Genomic DNA, 19,547 nt, shown 5'->3' with positions numbered 1-19,547 from the left:
TATCTACTGTTAAGAATTTGGGGATAATTTTCAATTCCAGTCTACCTTTCAATACACAGATAAATAAACTCACCACCTACTGCTTTTTCCTGCTGCGTAGCATTAAGAAGATTCTTATGTATATACCTTTTTGAATTGCAAAAAGCAGTAGTACCAGTACTTGTATTATCAAGGTTGGACTACTGCAGTGCCTTACATGTAGGCATTCACCATGCTCTCTGAAAAACGTCAGTGTCTTCAGAACGCAGTAGTTTCAGTTGGTGTACATTGAGCTTCATTGGTTGCCGGTGAAGCAAAGAGTCAGATTTAAGGATCTCTGTCTCTCACAAAACCCTATCTGGAGTTGCCCCAGACTACTTGAAGAGAAATCTTCCTCTGTATAATCCCAACTGGCCACTTTGATCGACTAATTCTAGAACAATCAATGTCCATAAATTGAGGAGATCTAACTGGGGGTGGAGGGGGCAGGAGATTCATTCAGTATGGGAGACAGTCGTTGCATGACGCCACTGGCATTCGCACTATCTAGAAATGTATCAATATCTAGACATTTATCAATATATATTGTGTATTAGTTCCAAATAAAAATTGTTCATTTATGTGTGTAGATGACGCATGGCGTTTTAGTTCAACTAGGGCTGTAACTATAAGTAAAACAGTAGATCCTGTCTGTTTGCATGTGGTGGGTACTAGATGGCTCCTGTGAGATATGGGACTCGTAGTCTGCAGCAAACAGAAGGATTGTCAGTACTGTGGCAATCTTAAATAAAATGCTTTTTGATCATTTGTTCAACAAAACTGCAGTTCATAGGCTGTTATCACAGTGCAGTTGTAGTGCGCTTATTTAAAAAGGTTGCTATCCTGATTAAGTGCTGTGAATATAGTTATCGTAAATTGGAGATCTAGTAAAGCCAGATTTCTTGAATGTTTGCCTCAATGCCTGACCTTTTTACATATGTATGATTTTTTTATTTGAGTAGAAACAGGCACGTGCTCATTTTGTTAGTGGTAAGAAACCCTTGCTCAGAGTAGGGTATAAGAATAGGGGAAGGAACTTGAAGCCTACAGGGAAGTCAAAAGTTTTTCAAGCGCCATTGATCTCTTTAAATAAAGCAATATTGAAAGATTTTAATTGGCGGCTGACCTTTGGTTATAGTGTCTGTGACAGTGCCCATATTAAGTGTGTGTGTATATGTGTGTGTGTATATAATACACACACATATATATGTATCACCAGTAGGTAGTTCTAGTTAGGACCATGTTTTCATAGGAAAAGCGTTTTTTGACTTGCCTATATCTTTAGTACTATTTTACGAGTCTTCATGAACATTATCTAAATAAAGTGCCCCGATGATTCTAGTTGCGCATGGGAAGTTTCAGGGTAATCAGTCAAGCAGGGGCTGAGAAAAAAGGGGAAGGGGCAAAAAAGTGTTTTTCCCATGTCAATTTCCATAGAGATTTTAGACACGACTACAGCCCGTACCGCTAAATGGAATTGCACCAAATTTGCAAGAAATGTAGCTCTTGGTTTGCAAAGAACCCTTTTTTTGTTATTGGGTGTAAAACTGTTCAGTAGATTTCGAGATACTAATTGAAATTCAAATTTGTATATGTAGGGATGTGGATTGTCTTCCTCTGATCCTCCTTGGATTTGCGAATCCACGTGACAACACCAAACCCGTGAATGACCGACAACAACCTGAGAGGAAAGTTGCGGTCGCCATTTTGTTCTCCGGTACTCTGTTCCCAGCAGTGAAATACAGTTAAGAAGTGATAGAAGGGGTCAGAGTCGAGTTACTGTGACTCCATGGGACTAATGGAGGGGTCGGTGAGGGACCCCCCAATGAGGAAAAAAATAGTCCGAAACCAACCCCTTTTTAGGTCTCGCCTGGCGAAAGCAGCGCATGCACTGCTCTTGCTATTGCGAGTACCTTTTGGAATCAATTCTGCGAGGGCTTTCATGCACGCGTCTGCTTGGACAAACATGGCTGCTCTCGACATTTGTCCATAGCAAACAGCATGCGCGTGTCCGTTGGACAGTGGACAGTCCAACGCCATCTTGCGATGCTTTCGTTGTCATAGCAACGGAAATGCCCTTGCGTGTACTCTTAATTAGGTTGGCCTTCGCACAATCGCTTTGCGATCGCTTTCACGGCCGCTTGTCTTTCATGTAGTTTGGTGCCAGGGATTTCTCTGGCTGAAATTCCTCACGTTGAGCAGTTGGCAAAGGTCGCTCTGACTAACACAAAGAGTACGTGTTCATTAAAATGTAGGAAAACGGTTCATCGTTTGTCATCGCGTTGAATCGTGGTGGATGCTTTTAAGTAGTCTTTTCATGAAACAAACTGTGATGCAACCAACAATGGTCCGACAGCAAGTGATACAATAGGCTTCCTGTTCCTGCTACATCCGTCCCTTAAAGCTCGCTTTATGCACGCAATACACAGACACAAATATAATTTTTCAATTTCTGGAAAATCTCGCATAATTCTGTACATTTTGTTGTACTCTACCAAGAAAGAATACGGAGCATTCAAATATAAAAATGTGTCAGAAAACGCCCGAGCTTTATCAGCTCGGACCATTGAACTGGTGCTGCAATCTGTGGAGCTGAAGCATGATGTGGGTGGAAACCGAATTTCCGCTAGGAAGGAGCGCCTCGCAGTTCTAAACAAAGGGCTGGAAATTCTCCAGATATCTAATCAACCAGTTAGCAGAATAATTATAATGAGCTGGTGATGTCAATCCAGAGTGCTAGACAAAACAAGGGCCCTCGCTTTCAAAGAGCTAACACCATCCTGAGATAAACTGAATGGAAAATCGACACTGAAGTTTTCCCAGGGCCGTGTGTCAGAAAGGTCACCGTGTAGTCCTGGTTTTATAAAGAGAATAAAAAGGACAAAAAATCCCTGAAGCCACAAAGAAAAAAACCTGAACTGGCCGAGCTAGTCACAAAGGAACTGGCAAACGTGTTCCCCCTGGAAACCAGCTTTGGCATAGCCAATAGTTCTCGCCTTTGGGGCCATATAAGTATTTAGTCATGCAGCACAATATCCTTGGTAGAACAACATTTTACTGTTTTATGGCTAAACACTTATTCGGTCCCATAGGCGAGACCTATTGGCTATGCCAATGCTTGTTCGTGTTTTTTTTTTTTTTTTCTTTTTTTTTTTTAAACCACGCAGGAATCCTACCCGGATTTGGGTGGATCCACAGATCCAGACTCCCAATTTAAAAAAAGAAAAAACATACTCGCAGATCCACACATCTACTCACACCCGCACAACCACTCACAGACCCTCACAACCACTCACAGGCCCACACAGCTTTCACAAACCGACTCAGACCCACACAGCCAGCTCCACACGCACTTGCACACCACACCACACACACGCACGCACCCCCCCCCTTCTCTCTCACACACACACACACACACACACACTCTCAGGTTGCAGGGACATTATAGTTGGGAAATACTTCAAATCAAGATCTCATTTTCTTATTTGGCATCTTATGTTCATGGAACTTATATATATTAATGTCCCTGTAGACTGCACATATCAAGTTCAAAACTTGCCATCCATCTTCCACATGCGTCTGCAGGTAAAAATAAACAAACCGTTTTAAAACTGCCTTAAACTTCAAGAAACAAAATTACAATCATCCTGCTAGATTACCACGTCTAACCCTATGGCTGATTAATAGTGTACATGCATTGCCTCATTAATATTCAGACCCCAGGGTTTTTTGTTGTTCAGAGCAAGGACATATTTCGACACCAATCCGCTTAGCTCCCTTCAGAGTCTCTCCCTCTCAGATTGTTTGATATAGTAAATTATCAAATATGTCATTACATACTGATCTCCTCCTGGTGCTGTGTAAAATACCTAGCAACCAGATAGCTTGGGTCATTGTAATAGCTCTGAGATGCTGGGCGTTCCTTTTGTGTACTTGTAAAGTAGTGCCCACCACATATATCTTAAAGCAGGGGCATTTGAGAATATATACTGCAAAGTCAGTTTTACAAATCAGGTGACCTTTTTTTTTTCTACTGTTTGTTATTACATGGGTTATTAGTTGCCTTGTCCCCATGACGACATGCTTTATTACTTACATTTAGTGACCCCCTCCCTTACAAGACTTCAACCATAACTCCTTTTCAATTCTAATGTTATTTTGACCAATTGGCCCGCATTGATTTTGCCCTTCTGTATGTGATCTGTGCTTTCCTTGTGACCTTGTCCCTCTAATCTTAGGTTCATATCCCATGAAATTCCAGTTCTTTTGTTTGTGTTTTAATTAAAGAATGCTCTCATTGTTACATGATCTTTATGGTAGGAGGTGAGGAATCTACCCATGCCGACATTTTGGGCCTTAGGCTCCTGGTTCGTAAAAAAGGCTTCTTCCATTCTTATCTTGTAGACTCTGCTCTGGGCTGAGTTCAATATGTGCTGCTTATATCCCCTTCCTTTGAATTTCTTTAACATCTCTTTTTCCAATGATGCATATTGTTCATGCTAGCTTCAGATTATTGTCCCTGAGGAGCTCCATGTATGGTATTCTTGCACTTAAGCATTAGTTTTCATGTACAGGGTAGATGAATGTATATTAACTTGCAGCATTTTCTTTTTAGGAGCCTTCAGCTGATCTGGTTTGGAGTAGACCTGGGTGTAACTCATGCTCTTACACAAAAACTCTGCGAAATTCCGCATACAGCTGGAAATAAGCAAGTCACGGTGCGATTTAGCACTGGAAGCTTGTTCCACTCTGAAAAGCATGCTGGAACGGCACCAGGCTACACGCCAGAGGGCACAACTTCTCAAGTTGATTTTCTGCTGCTCGAGTAGATTTTCTTCTCTAATGGTAGCTTTATCACTGTAAACAGTCGTGACCAGCCGCATTAGAGAAATCTCGCCAGGTTCCCTCCTAGTGACTGAAAATCGTGCTAGGTGATGCCTAATCTGGCTCATGCGTGCCAACTTAATGGCGCATAAGAAAGTCTGCAGTGGTTGGTGAAATTTGGCCGGAACTCTGCATTGCCAGTGTATGGCAGAGTGACCAAAACTCCCCCCAACTCCGCCGGCGGAGAAAAATATATCGCCCATCACTAGTTTGGAGTGGAACCTCTGCGGAACAACGCTTATATTGATGAAAAATTAGTTTTGTCAGGAAAACTGTAGCTAAGTCACAATTTGTCATCATCGCCCTTTGATTAATGCCACCATCTTCCACCTCTCCCAGGATGAAGTACTTCAGACACAAATATAAAATGTTCTCTGTGTTTCCGGTAAACACTAAATATTCCTCTTGACATTCTAGGAACTGGTCTTTCTTTTTCCGTAGAAATGCCCAGTAGGTAGAAGATCACTTATTTCAAATATCAAATTGCTTTTATTAGGATTCCTTATGCCACCACTTAAGCCCGCAGGGACAGAGTCTCTCTCACTTCTTTCTCATTCCACGTACTCCCTGATCAGTAGCATTTATAGATTTACTTTTGTGTAGAATTAACCAGCACAGATGTACTTTTGTGCTGAATCATCCAGCTTTCACTAACCAAACTGGGATGCCCCACAAAGGCATTTCTATTCACTATTTCAGTAGTGCAATTTTTTTTTTTAATGCGTGTGGGTTTGCACTAAGCTGTTTAGAAGCGAATTATTTTTGAAAAACCAAAATTTAATTTTTCCCCTTCTTCCCAGAGCATTTCATTCATGAATTTACTGTCTTGTTAACCTAACCGACACTATGTTCTGTTTATTCTAGTGCCTTTGCGCAGTACAATCTCGACCAGTTCACTCCTGTAAAACTAGAAGGCTACGATGACCAGGTATGCTCACACTTTAACATATGTATTGTTCATTTTTCCTGGTAGAAGGTGGTGAAAAGGGGATTTATTTCCCCTTTTTTTTTTTCTTTTTTTTTTAAATAGCAACCAATTGTATACAGGTAGCTATTTTTAACCATGTTGTCTAAACTGTGATCTTTTAAACATTTTTCTAATTGTAATATGCATTGATTGTATACCGTTACCAGGAATAAAATATAACAAAAAAATTTATGCTATAACGTGTAAGAGTCGCAGCCCTTCTAAATGAAACAAAATGATAATGTGGGAGTAGATTTCTATTAGCCTTTTTTATCAGCCAGCTAAGACTAAAACAAAAAACAAGATGTGTGCTATAGTGAAAAAAAAACAAGTTTTCTTGTGCAGGGTATTCAATAGAGTTCATGAGAAGTTTTTGAGACAGTCTTGCAGGTTTGCATTGCATATTACCTTTTCGAACCTTGTAGGCTGATACTTTATTTTTTTGCACCATTAATGAATGGCTACTACTGCTTGCTCGCGTCTATTGACATGAGTGAAATCTCTTGCAGTGTAGGGTATTGATATCCTTTTCACAAAAGGGTCATCCTCACTGCTCAGATGTGTATATATTCGTACACAAGTTAGAATGCATCTGGCATTTAATGCAAGGGTCATTAGAGCATTGTCCTTAACAGTAATGTTATGTAGACATGTTAAGGGGTTGTCTTTTGAAGTACAGCTTTGCCAAGCCTAATTGAATATGTACACTTTACAAAAATATTTGTAGGGAGAATATACTTTTAGTTACATATAGTCATCAACTCACTGATTAGGCAGTAACACTTCTTATCGACATTCTGCAACAACAAAAACAACCATAGGTGCTATAATGAGTTTTGTCACAACGTTTTCAACACCAGACAAGGTGTATTAACCAGACTTTCTTTTTTTTTTTTTTATGTATTTTTTATTTTTCAACTGAACAATTGACAAAATAGTCGTTGCAGGATATGTCCACAAGAATGAAACATTTTTGACAAGAAACAATCTTGTTTTAACCAGACTTTCAAACATTCAGTACAGCTTAGAAATATTATCAAATTGTTTAGTTCACATGTTTTTCAACATTTTCACAATATATTGGTCATAAATTCCAACATGTACAATGCCTCTTGACTAAGACTTTTTATTCAGCCAACACGTGTTTTGCAGCGTTCCTATGCCTCCTCTTGAGGACTGAAAGTACAATAACACAAATGGAACATTTTTCATCAATCCGAACTTTACAACAGCACAATACGCATATTTCATCTAAAACACTTCTATTAGTCCATAAGTAAATATACATTTGTATTGAGTTACCCACTTAGTTCTTAATATTACAAATGTTAATTCTAACATCCACATGCTATGTCGTGATTTCTAAGATCTAATAATCATAGTTATCATTCGGGTCTTTGCTTTGAATTTTTTAGCTTAATGTAAAGACAATAGGTGTTCAAGTGAATTAGTTCATACTGAAATGGATCCAACAGTACTCTTAACTAAATCTGTCAATAAGAATACATGAAGTAACTTATAATTAAAGGTAATTGTGTTCTTCTCTTCTTATATGGTTTGCTGACACATATAAATGCTGTTACAAGAGAAAGAAACCACCGCCACATAACTATAGTAAGCCTAATGTTCCATTTGTATATAAATTTCGCTAACAATATTCTTACCCGCATTGCTTTGTCGATAAATGTCCTGATTCCATAGTGGTTTTGGTGTTTCTCAATTTCAGATAAGTATAAACACCAATTTATATATTGCCTGATAGAAAGAAAAATAGAAGGATGAAAAAATAAAAAGAAAAGCACAATAGGATAACTGAGGCATCCCTGTGCTCTACCATTTTAATTTCACCAGAATATCTCCAACATCAAATTACGTTATATCTTTTAGTAAGAGTCACAAATAAGCTGATAGTGCCCTTGATCATGCCTATTTTGACCTTTCCAAGCTCCGAAACCACAAGATTGTCTCTGATGTATGCAATATTTGAACAACACTAATATTCTACTAAAACAACATAATTACTCACTTACCCCTTGTAATGGTCTTGAATTGAGCAGTACTCACATGTTACCAGTTTCAATGTCTTTCGTCTTCTAACTGTAAGATCCATCGCTACCATTCTATTTCTAAACACAAATGAACCCAACAAATTTCAGCCAGTTACCATTTGCAGTGCACGTATGCACCATCACTTTACTTTCTCAAACCATTTGTCTGTTATGTGACTCCCACACTAAAGCTACTCCATGATCTTGAGATCACAGATAGCCATTAGATAAATAACATAACATCACATATTTTAAAACTTAGCCACATTTTAGAAGCACAGATACATTGTAACGTTGCAGGCTCTTGTTTCCGTGTCCCACTAAAAACAGCCCATCTGTTAGGGCACTTACCAATCCAAAATCAAAGTTTGAATCCTCAATTGGCAGCATGATATAAATAAAGGTCCCGCATATATATCCCCATGTTTATGACTGAAAAGAAGAGTGAGAAACTCATGATCTACTGATGGGACATTGTATACCCCTAAGCGTTTCTGCGCTGTTTAAACACGCGTTTCCGCATCCCGCTATAAACAGTCACGATATTCTGGCTCCCACTAATCCACATTCTAAGTGTGTATCCTCAGATAGCTGCACAATATTTATAACAACCCCACGTCTGCATTTGGGGGCCAGAACAGATTTGCAGTGGGACGCGGAAACAAGAACCTGAAACATTACAATGCATCTGACCTGGGTGGCATTGGCGTTTATAAAGTGCGGCTAGGTTTTGGAATATGTGATGTTATAGTATTTACTTACTGCGAATTGAGGCTGTATACTGTTGCCTTGAGATCACGGCGTAGATTTAGTGTGGAGGCACATAACTATGAGACATGGTTAAAGAAAGTAAAGTATTCAGTGCATACGTGTACTGGAAATAACTGGCTGAAAATAGTTGGGTTGATTTGTTTTTAGAAATTATTCAATTTCAGACCCTAACAAGGGGTAAGTGTGTTATTATGTTTTAGTAAATTATTAGGGGTGTTGAAATACTGCCCACATCAGGGACGATCTTGTGTTTTCGGAGCTTAGAATCGACAAAACAGGCATAATCAAGGGCACTCTCAGCCTATATGTGACTCCTACAACCTTAAAGATATGACGTATTTTGATATTATTTGGAGATTCTGTTGAATTTAATGGTAGAGCATAGGGACGCCTCAGTTATTCCATTGTGCTTTCTTTCTTTTGTCTTTATATTCTTCCTTCTATTTTTCTTTCTCTCAGGAAATATATGTTGGTGTTTATTCTTATCTGAAACTGGGAAACACCAAAACCACTATGGAATCAAGATATTTATCCACATAGCAATGCGGGTAAAAACATTAGCCCTTATTACGATGGCTATCAGTTGTACTGCTGACCGCCATCGTTTCAGGAAGGTGACCATCCGAAAATGTGTCGGCGGTACCACCTGCCCGATTAAGATAGGACTGCTGTGAAGGCGGTCGTAAAATACTTTTTTCTACTGTGGCTTATGCTGTGGCCTCGGGAAAGGGCAGCAACACAAGCTGCAGTAGAAAAAGGCACTTTGTGCTCATCTATGCACTGTGTGCCAGGCAGCATGGGGTGCTTGCCACACGGTATATGGGGGGCACTACATGTGCCCCCCAGGCCACTTAGCAGTGGCAGACTGGAGGCCTGCTTGGGGCCCCCAAAATCCGTTTGTCTACCTGTTCATGGTGGTGGGACCGCCATGTACAGGCAGTCAGAAAGGGATATCCTAAATCCTGCGGTGGTGCCTGCTCAGGCACAGGCTCCATTGTAGGGTTTGGGAATCTGACTGCCGTCCCAACGGGATCTCTGATCCGGTCTGAGACAGCCATCCTACCCTCCGACCTCTGTGGGCCAACCGGCTTCATTGTAAAGCAGCGGTCGGATGGATGCCCTGGATGGCGGGAGGACCGCCACCGACTGTCTATCGGTGGCAGTCCGTCCACCATCGTAATGAGGGCCATTGTTGGGGGATTTTATATACAAATGGAACATTAGGCAAACTATAGTTTTTAAGTGGAGGGGATTTCTTTCTCTTGTAGCAGCATTTATATGTCAACATACCAAATAAGAAGAGGATAACACAATTACCTTTAATCATCAGTTACGTTTTTTCTTGATGGCATGTAAGTGTACCTTTGGATACATTTTAGTCTAAATGAATTCACTTCTCAACACCTATGATCTAAACATTTGGCAAAAAAATTCAAAGCGAAGACCCGAATAATAAACGATAACTAGGATGATCATTAGATCTTAGAGATCGTGACACAGCATGTGGATGTTAGAATCCATGTTTATAGTATTAAGTGGGTAACACAAAACAAATCTATATTTACTTGTGGATGAATAGAAGTGCTTGAGGTGAAATAGGCGTATCATATTTTTATTAAGTTCAGATTGATCGAAAATGTTCTATATGTATTGTTATACTTTCAGCCCTGAAGAAGCAGCATGTGAACGCCACGAAACACATTGCACATCTGGGCATTTATGACATAATATTGAGCTAAACAATTTTATAATATTTCTATGCTCTACTGTATGTTTGAAAGTCTGGTTAAAACGCCTTTTATTGTGTTGAAAACGTTGTGAGGAAACCTATTATTGTATCTATGATGTTGTTGTGGCAGAATGTTGATAAGAAATTTGATTGCCTAATCAGTGAGTTGATGACTATATGTAACTGAAAGTAAAGCTCCCTGAGAATATTTTTGTATAATCTACATATTGACTTTGGCACCAGCTGAGTAGGTGAAAATGCACAGGACTGTTGATATTCGAGCACTGAGCATTCGATATTCAAACACCGTTACTATTTGAATATGTATTGGCATTAATCATGTAAGTGTTTTTGTTTTGACTGTTAACTTCCAGGTGCTACATTTTATTATAGGTATGTTGATGTCTTTTCTGTGAGCTATATTTCTTTTTAAGAAAAAAACATTTTAGTTGGCCATTAATGGTTATAAGGCTATGATTCACCGAGTTAGACTAACATTTGCTACTTTATTAGACTTGGCAGGCCAAGGAAAGTAGCTTGGACCCAGGCTCAAGAACACCCATCCATATTTTATAGCGTTCCTAGATTGATTTTCTATTGACCTGCATGTCAGAAACAGCAGTAGGGAGCCCAGAAAAGGAAGTTGGGGTGAGGATGAGGGTGCATTTGGGATCAGAGTACTACAAACAGCAGTCCACCTGTGTTTTCACTAATTCGCATTTGGCTGCCTTGTTCTGTCCCTTTGTGCCACAGATTCATTTTCTCCCTCCTTGGTCAGAAGGTTGTGGGGTGAGCAAGAGGCACTTTTAGAAAGCAATTATAGCAGATGGGCAAGCAGTCAAAAGGGCAAAATCTTGGCTATGGTCGCACTTCCCTTTTTGCTGCCTCTCTTTTGCTCTTCAATCCCTGCAGTCTCCGCTCCCTCTCCGCCTTCCCATCTGACACATCCCATCCCCTATTATAAAGAGTGTCACATGGGAACACAAGAGGGCCTGGGCCCAACAGCACTTCCAATCCCCCACTAAGTGGTTGGAGGAGAAAAATACAGAGGCACTCTGTTCATTTTGACGAATGACACTTGTTAAGATCCGCTCCCACTTATCACGCCAGTGATGGATCTCTTCTCTGAGTGCAGCAGACAAATGGGAAATACGCTGGACTAGAGCTGCTTGAGTTTATCATATTACACCCACTAACATACCATTGTTAGTGAAATGTCTAAGGTACTTGTACAGTCAATCATCCATGGATCGCATACTGCAAACTAATAAAATGTTAATTTTGATAGTAGCATGGCAATAATAAAATGTTCAGCAATTGTTTTTGTTTTATCTAATGCTTTTGTGTTTCATATACAAGTATCTTAGTGCAGGTTTTTGATTGTTACTAATGGATGCTTGAATTTCAGCATACTTTAAGTTATTGTTTCCACCCAGAAGCCTTGGTAAGCTATTAGTCACGATTTATTTGAGTACTAGGTGATCGTGGATATTTACTTATGACATAGCAGTGGAATAGCAGATGTTAGCAGATTTGTTTATTTGACTTGTTTCCATCGATTGATTTTTTCTTAGAATCCTCACTTGAAGTAAAGTAGGGGCATTTTGTCTGTGCTAACACAATTGTCACATAAATATTTGTAATGGTTTCATTTTGACAGGTATTAATAACAGAACATGGAGACCTTGGCAATGGGAAATTTCAGGATCCAAAAAACAAGATTTCATTCAAGTTTGATCACTTGAGGAAGGAAGCTAGTGATCCGAGACCGCATGAAGCTGAAAATGCAATTGAGTCATGGAGAAATGCTGTTGATACTGCTATGAGATCCTATGTAAAGGATCATTATCCAAATGGCGTCTGCACTGTAAGAATATGCATGTATCTTGTATATACTCTCTTGCAGTTTATTTATTCTTTTATATTTTTCAAGTTTATATCTAAGGAAACATTGGCAAGATGACACAATAAATGTACAAATATGATATTCATCTGGACTGGGCTATAAAAGGGATGAAAACGGCAGGGGTCTCTTAAACGTAACCGGTGTTAAGAGCGCGTGAGAGGAACCAGAGATCTGCCCAAATAGATTATTTTACAGTCCTCCTTTATATCATTGCCACTGTGAGACATCAAGTAAGGAGATTTGGCAAGATGCACTGCTTTACTACTACTTGGTACCTGCAGGGTGGTCCATGTTCGAGATCTCCAGTGACTGCCAAAGATGAGTAAGATATAGTTTGTCTTCACTTGCCTCTTTGGTTCTTATGTGGATAGATAAGGGGCTGGTACAGCCTTTACGTGTGCCCTCCAATTGCAGGTGTGGTTCCACTGGTCCTGTCATATATATGATGTACTTCTTCTGTTGATTAATGAGGGATCAGATAGTGAGTTTGTGTATCATATTATTTGATGACACATTATTTCACGTTGAGATTGGTAGGGCTTTCAAGTCTAAAGTTGCTCTCCTCCATCTCATGGCTAAAGATAGGAGGTAGGCCTGGGCAGACGTTGAGGTCTATGACTGTGATGTGTTTTTGGTTAGAGTTATGAAGATTTGTGTGGGGCTCATAACACCCAGGGGTTTCCTGGCAACTAAGACGAAGGGGAGATGCCCTTACTGGAGCCTAATGGAATAGCAAGGTTTTGTTTTCTAGGAGAAAGGAAAAAGTTATAACGTGCAACAGGATGCCATTCCAGGCTTTAGGAACCAGCTAAGAAAAGGCGCAATCCTCGACTTTGGCATGGCGAACAGAAGGTCGAAGAAGCAGAGGTGTCTGTTCTGGGGTGTGGAAGTTGATGCAGGTATTTAGCTATGCATGGCCTCGATTGTGCTTAGTTCTCTGTAGGTGAATGTGTGGAGTTGGAGGGCGCTTTTGTGTATGGGGAGCCAGTGGAGGTCTCGGAGGTGTTATGTTATGGGAGTGCCGAGTGGGAGGTTGAGTGAGTCTCAATGCTACATCTTGATAGAACTGGAGCCTTTTGGTGAGTTGCATGGTGATTCCAACATTAAGAACATTTCCATAGTCGAATCGGCTGGTGATCAGTGCTTGAGTGGCTGATCTTCAGGTGTTTAATGGCAGCCATCTGAACACTTTATTCAGGAGTTTGAGGGTGTAGAAGCAGGTGTAGGTGACCGTGCTGACTTGGTTAGACATCAAGATTTACTTGTTTATCACTATTCCTAGGTTTCTTGTTGAGTTTGACAGTGAGGATGTTGGTCCAAGTTCTGAGGGCTACCAGGCTGAGGACCAGAGGGGAGGTCTTGTCGGAGTTGATTTTCAGACAGTTGTTCCTCATCCAGTTTGCAACTTCTGACATTCAGTTAAGTGAACTTAGGTTGGGCATTAGAATTGTGGTCGGAGAGAGGAGAGGATAAGCTGGGTGTCGTCTTTGTAGCCTATATTGTTGAGTCCATGGGATCAGACAATGCCAGCGCGTGGTCCATGTAGACTTTAAATGAATAGCATTGGGCTGAGTGAGGAGCATTGCAGGGCTCTTAAAGATCAGGTTGGAAGCACAGGACGAGTATGGGCCACGCTTACATATTGGATGAATCCCAAGAGGAAGGCGCTGATCCAGCAGAGAGCGGCTCCACCGTTTTCCAGTGTTGAAGTATTGGATGAGAAATGGGGTGGGAGATGGTGTCAAAAACTGCGGAAATGCAGAATAGGATGAGTGCGGTTGTGCCTCCTTTGTGTATGATTAGACAAATGTCATCAATGAGGGATGATGGTCGACCAGCACATCGGGGTGGTTTCTTGGGTATCCCTCTAGCCTGAATAGAGGACAGCGACCCTGGAGTGGTCTTGTTGGGTTGTGAAGTTGTTTAAATGGTGGTGATTCTGATACTGAAATAGTGGGAGAGCTCAGTGCAGATTTCCTGTGATGGAGTAGTGGTCTTGGAACTTGGGGTAGGTGAACATAAATTATTTCCCTGTAGTGATTTCTCTGACATTAAAGCATTTTTTTCAATTTGGTGATTATGGTGCACTTGGTGGTTTCTCAGTCGCTGGTGGTAGATCATGAGGGCTGCTTTGTACATGTCTGCATCATCTTGGGTCTCTCTCTAGTGGCGTTCTAACTGTTTGCTGTAGCTCTTTGAGAGTCAAAGGACTTTCATGTACCAGCTGGTCTGTGGCTTGTTCCGTGCTGTGGGGTCGATATGAGCTGTGCCAGGGTATATGTGAAAGAGAGTGATCTATGTGTTTGGGATGGAGTAGGCAAGTTCGTCATGGGGTTACTGTCATTGAGATAGAAGTTCTGAGATCCAGACTTCCTCAGGGAACTTATTCCAGTTATGTTAAGGGGTTTGGGTGAGTGTAGTTCTGTGTTAATTGAGTAGATGTAAACTGAAACGGGCACATGCATGGTCAGTCCAGATGAGAGTGGTTTATTTGTCTACTGTGATGTTTGCAAAGTTGGTGAAGACCTGGTCAAAGAGGAGTCCATCTCTTAGCTTACTTGTGGCTTACTTGTTGGATGAATCCCATTATGCACGTGGCGAGCCTCATGGGCTTCCAGGGTGAGACTGCCTAGGGATTTTACTCCTGGGGGATATCTGGGAACTGCACCACATCTGGTCCTATCTGAAATAAACACGTAGTGATAGATTCCTTACCTTAGAATTACCCCCAGGGGTCCGACTGGATCTGGATAGTTTTGCAGCGTGAATCTTTCTGGATTCACTATGCTGTGCATTATTCCGCCATCTAGTGGTTGGGTCCAGAATTGTAGTTATTCTTCTTTTTTTTTTTTTTGTTTTTTTTTCGTGGCCCAGGTGGGCGTCGACATACCACCATTTGGTGTCCTTTGTGACGTCGACGCGCTTCCTTCGGAAGCTCCCACCTTTGGTTGCTATCTTCAGATTCTTTTTTCCGCAGTTGGGTCTGGATCAACAGGAAGGAGCTCCAAGAACTTTGGAGAGAAGAATCAACGAAAGATTGGAATATATCACTGGGGAAGACACCGGAGACCAAGTAAGAAGAAACTTGACTACAGTTCAGAGAACTTCGACGAATTCGGCGTTTTTCGAAGGGGAATGCGCATACAGGGGACTCCCTGGGCGCGGTGATGGACAAGACTCTGTTCAAATTCTGAGCAAACTGCCACCACAAGTACGCGCAAAAGGACCAACACCCGGTTTGCAATCTCTGCTTGCCGCTCGACCATTGAAGCGAGGACTGCCAACGCCTGTGCAGCATTCACCCCGAAGACTCTGAGTAAGGGAGAGACAGAGAAGAGCAAACTACAACATGCAGGGGACGCCCCCAGCGTGATGAGATTTGGGACTCTCCAGCGGAGAGGAAGACAACGTAGCAGAAGGACCAGAAGACGTTGTGGTCGTCTAGGTCGAGAATAAAAAAAACATCGAAGGAGGTAAGAGTCGTCGAACCCTAAACCTCCACTGATACTCGCCAAGGCGAGCCAAAGTCCTCGAAAGGAGCAGGGCCATCGAAGCACTAGACGTCGACTACTGCATCCTGGCACAAACAGTCCATCGGATCCTCTGAGAAGGACCCCCAGACGGCGAAATCCCAAGACAAGGGAAAGACGCCGAAGAGCAGCCACGAAAAAGAGGCCTCGACGTCGAAAGGCGAAGGCCCGAGACAGGTTTCGACTTCAACAACCGCGAAGTGGAAGGTCGAGGCCATCGAAACCGATCACGCGGCAGAGATGGAGAAGAAAAATAAGAGGCTCGAGGCCGAAATAGCTAACATCTTGCAACTCAAGAAACACTTCGAAAAGCTAAAATTCTACAGCATACCGTCGAAGACTACACCCGAAAGTGCCTAACACGCCTGAACCTGGAGAGGAACAGGAAGAGGACCTGTACTATGGGACAGGCGAAGGGGAAGAAGATGAGACTTACCAAGAGTCTACTTCTTCGGAGGCTCAAGACTTGCCGTGGGAAGATCTTGACGCCGAATCACCGGAAGAGGGCGTAGATTCATATCCGTCGAGGCCTTCGCCGCCGGCCGACATGGGGACCTACAATCAAGTCACCAAAAGGGCGGCTGAGACGTATGGAGTGTAGTTAGAGGAAGAGAAACCCCAGTCTTGCTTCCTCTTGGATACCTTGCTGCCTTCACAGACTAAAAGCCAGTTCCTGCCCATGCTCCCAAGTGTGCTGGACCAGGGGAAGGAGGCATTCAAAGAGCCTGCCATGTGTAGAGCTGTGACTCCACGAGCAGAGAAAAAAATATAAACATTCTTCGAAGGACCCCATGTACATCAGAGAGTCAGTACCAGCCGACTCCATCATTACATCCACAGCTCGGAAAAGAGCAAATATACCCACAAACTCTGGCCCTCCACCAGATAAAGAAAGCAAGAGGATGGACATGATAGGTAGGAAGATGGAAAGGAGTGCAGCCATACAATGGCGCATCGCCAGCTCCAATGCGCTCATCAACAGACACGCATACCAGCACTGGGAAGAAGTGGGAGAACTCCTCAAGCACGTACCAGAACAATACCAGAGAAGAGCAAGCCATCTGGTAGAAGAGGGGAAGAACATGGCTAATACATGTTTTAAAGTCAGCCCTGGACGCAGCAGAGACGTCGAGCAGGCAGATGATGCTGGGGATCACAGAAAGGAGACATGCCTGGTTAAGAATTTCTGGTTTCAAGAATGAGGTCCAAAACATCCTCAACACACCCTTCAACGGGGAACAACTGTTTGGAGCACCAGTTGATGAAAAGTTGAGCCAGCTGAAGAAAGATAACGAAACAGCTAGATCTATGGGGGTGCTGCAGTTCCGAGGTATGAGAAGAGGAACACGTTCCAGGAGACCGACAGGCAGAGGAAATCATCAGCCTGGGGCAACACACCAAACCACCCAGCAGAGTTATCAAGGGGGTAACCAGGGACAGCATCAAGGACAGCAGCAGCAAAACTGGCAGTACCAGCCCCGAGGACAATCCTTTCGAGGGCGCAACCGAGGAAGGGGTAACAGCCAGAGGGGAAGTCAGCCTCTCACAGGAAAGTGACTCACCAGCAGAAACAACGCACTCCTGGATAAGACCTCAGGGAGTGCAGAAAGACCGGACAAAAACCAGCAAAAAATCAAAAACTTCAACAGCTTCTCCAACACACATCACCGGTAGGAGGCAGATTAAGACACTTCCTCCAGGAGTGGAGGAAAATAACATCAGACAAATGGATATTAAACCTCATACAATATGGGTACTGTATAGACCTGGAAAGGCCACCGCAAAACAGAAGGTCAAAGGTCAGAGTGCGCACAACAAAAGAGCTGACACACTTGAGGGAGGAAGCAAGAGAACTGCTAAAGAAAAGAGCCATAGAAAATGTGCCACAAAACCAAAGGGGCATTCTCGACCTACTTCCTCATACCAAAGGTAGACGGAACATTACGTCCAATTCTAGACCTCAGATTCCTAAACAGGTTCATAAAGACTCAAAAGTTCAAGATGACCTCCCTCCAAGAGAACGCCTCCTTGCACATCCCCATCAACAGCAAACACAAACACCTCCTCAGGTTTACAATAGGCACAAATCAATGTCTGACGGCAGTAGCAGCACACTTGAGGAAGGGGATACATGTATACCCATACCTCGACGACTGGCTGGTAAAAGCAAGCTCATACCACAGGTGCAGGAAGCACATCGAGATAGTGATAGACGCTGGCCCAACTGGGGTTTTCGATCCATTGGGAGAAAACGTCAATAGAACCAGAACAACTGAAGAGGTTCTTAGTAGCAGAAATCAACACCATACAATGCACGGTGATTCCATGTGCAAAGAGGACTCTGGCTATATGCAAGGAGACGTGTCTTTACCGCAAGGGGCAAGCTCTGACCGTGAGGACTGTGAGCCAACTGATGGGGATGATGGCATCATGCATACATTTGGTACCAAATATTCGCCTACACATGAGGCCATTCCAAGAATGGATCCAGCAGCAAGTTGGGAGTTGGGAGGATCTAGTGGTTGTCACACAAACAGTACAGCAAGAAATAGCGTGGTAGAACCAGAAGAACTTAGCACAGGGGAGATCATTCGCACAACCAACTCCAACTGTAACGATTACAACAGACGCCTCCCAGAACGGGTGGGGAGCGCACACAAACCACCTCAAAGTAAGGGGGTTGTGGGGACATCAGGATGCAATAAAGCACAACAACTACCTAGAACTCAAGACAGTGTTCCTAGCCTTAAAGGCCTTTCAGAAATTGCTGTACGGGAACAGAGTGCTGATACAAACAGACAATACAACTACCATGTTCTACATCAACAAGCAAGGAGGGACACATTCAGTGACACTCTCACGGCTAGCGCAGGAAATATGGAGATGGGCAATCCCCAGAAAGATAGACCTGTTAGCAATACATCTACCAGGGAAGGACAATGTAGAGGCAGACTGGCTCAGCAGACAGACGTCCGCATCCCACGAATGGGAGATCAACCAACAGGAAATCGAGAAGGTATTCCACAAATGGGGGACTCCACAAATAGACCTCTTTCCAACACACCAAATGCAAAATGCCAAAACTTCGCATCCAGAGTACCGTCCAAACAGTCCCTGGGGAATGCGCTATGGATAAGCTGGTCAGGGACATTTGCATACTCTTTTCCACCAATACCACTACTACACAGAGTGCTGAACAAGTGCAGGTTCAGCAGCATGACGCTCATCCTGATAGCACCCCAATGGGCCCGGCAAACATGGTTCTCACAAATCATGGAGATGTCACAAACGCACGCACACAGGTTCCCCGCCAGGAAGGACCCGCTAAGAATGCAAAACGTAAGCGTACTACACCCAGAACCAGAAAGCCTCAGCCTAGCTGCATGGCTCCTGAGGACTTAGAGTTCGCACACCTCAAATTACCAGCAAGTACGATGGCAGTACTCAGAGAGGCAAGAAGACCGACCACAAGGAAGTGCTACGTAGCAAAGTGGAAGAGATTCACCGAATGGTGCATTCGAGAAAATCTGCAAACAAAGATTACTAAGGAATCAACAGTACTAAGATACTTGACGCATCTACTGCAAAATAAGCTAGGCTACACGTCCCTAAGGGTCCACTTAGCGGCAATTGTGGCTTACACAAGAGGGGAAACAGTGAAAAGTTTCTTCACATCATAGGTGGTATAAAGATT

At 42.6% G+C, this 19,547-nt stretch overlaps 1 protein-coding gene across 1 annotated transcript in view; it reads left to right on the top strand.

Moving 5' to 3' along the window:
* Positions 1-19,547, top strand: part of CAPZA2 (capping actin protein of muscle Z-line subunit alpha 2) — a 294,210-nt gene that overhangs the window by 112,787 nt on the left and 161,876 nt on the right. Inside the window, exons 4-5 of the mRNA XM_085653146.1 lie at positions 5,767-5,830; positions 12,078-12,284. Coding sequence (XP_085509272.1) covers positions 5,767-5,830; positions 12,078-12,284 — 271 coding nt within the window. The remainder of the gene's footprint in view (positions 1-5,766; positions 5,831-12,077; positions 12,285-19,547) is intronic.

Source organism: Triturus cristatus, chromosome 4_1 (assembly GCF_964204655.1).
Source record: "Triturus cristatus chromosome 4_1, aTriCri1.1, whole genome shotgun sequence".
Classification (NCBI taxonomy): Eukaryota; Metazoa; Chordata; class Amphibia; order Caudata; family Salamandridae; genus Triturus; species Triturus cristatus.
The sequence above is the reverse complement of the archived record's forward strand: the minus strand, read 5'-3'. Positions and strand labels throughout refer to the sequence as shown.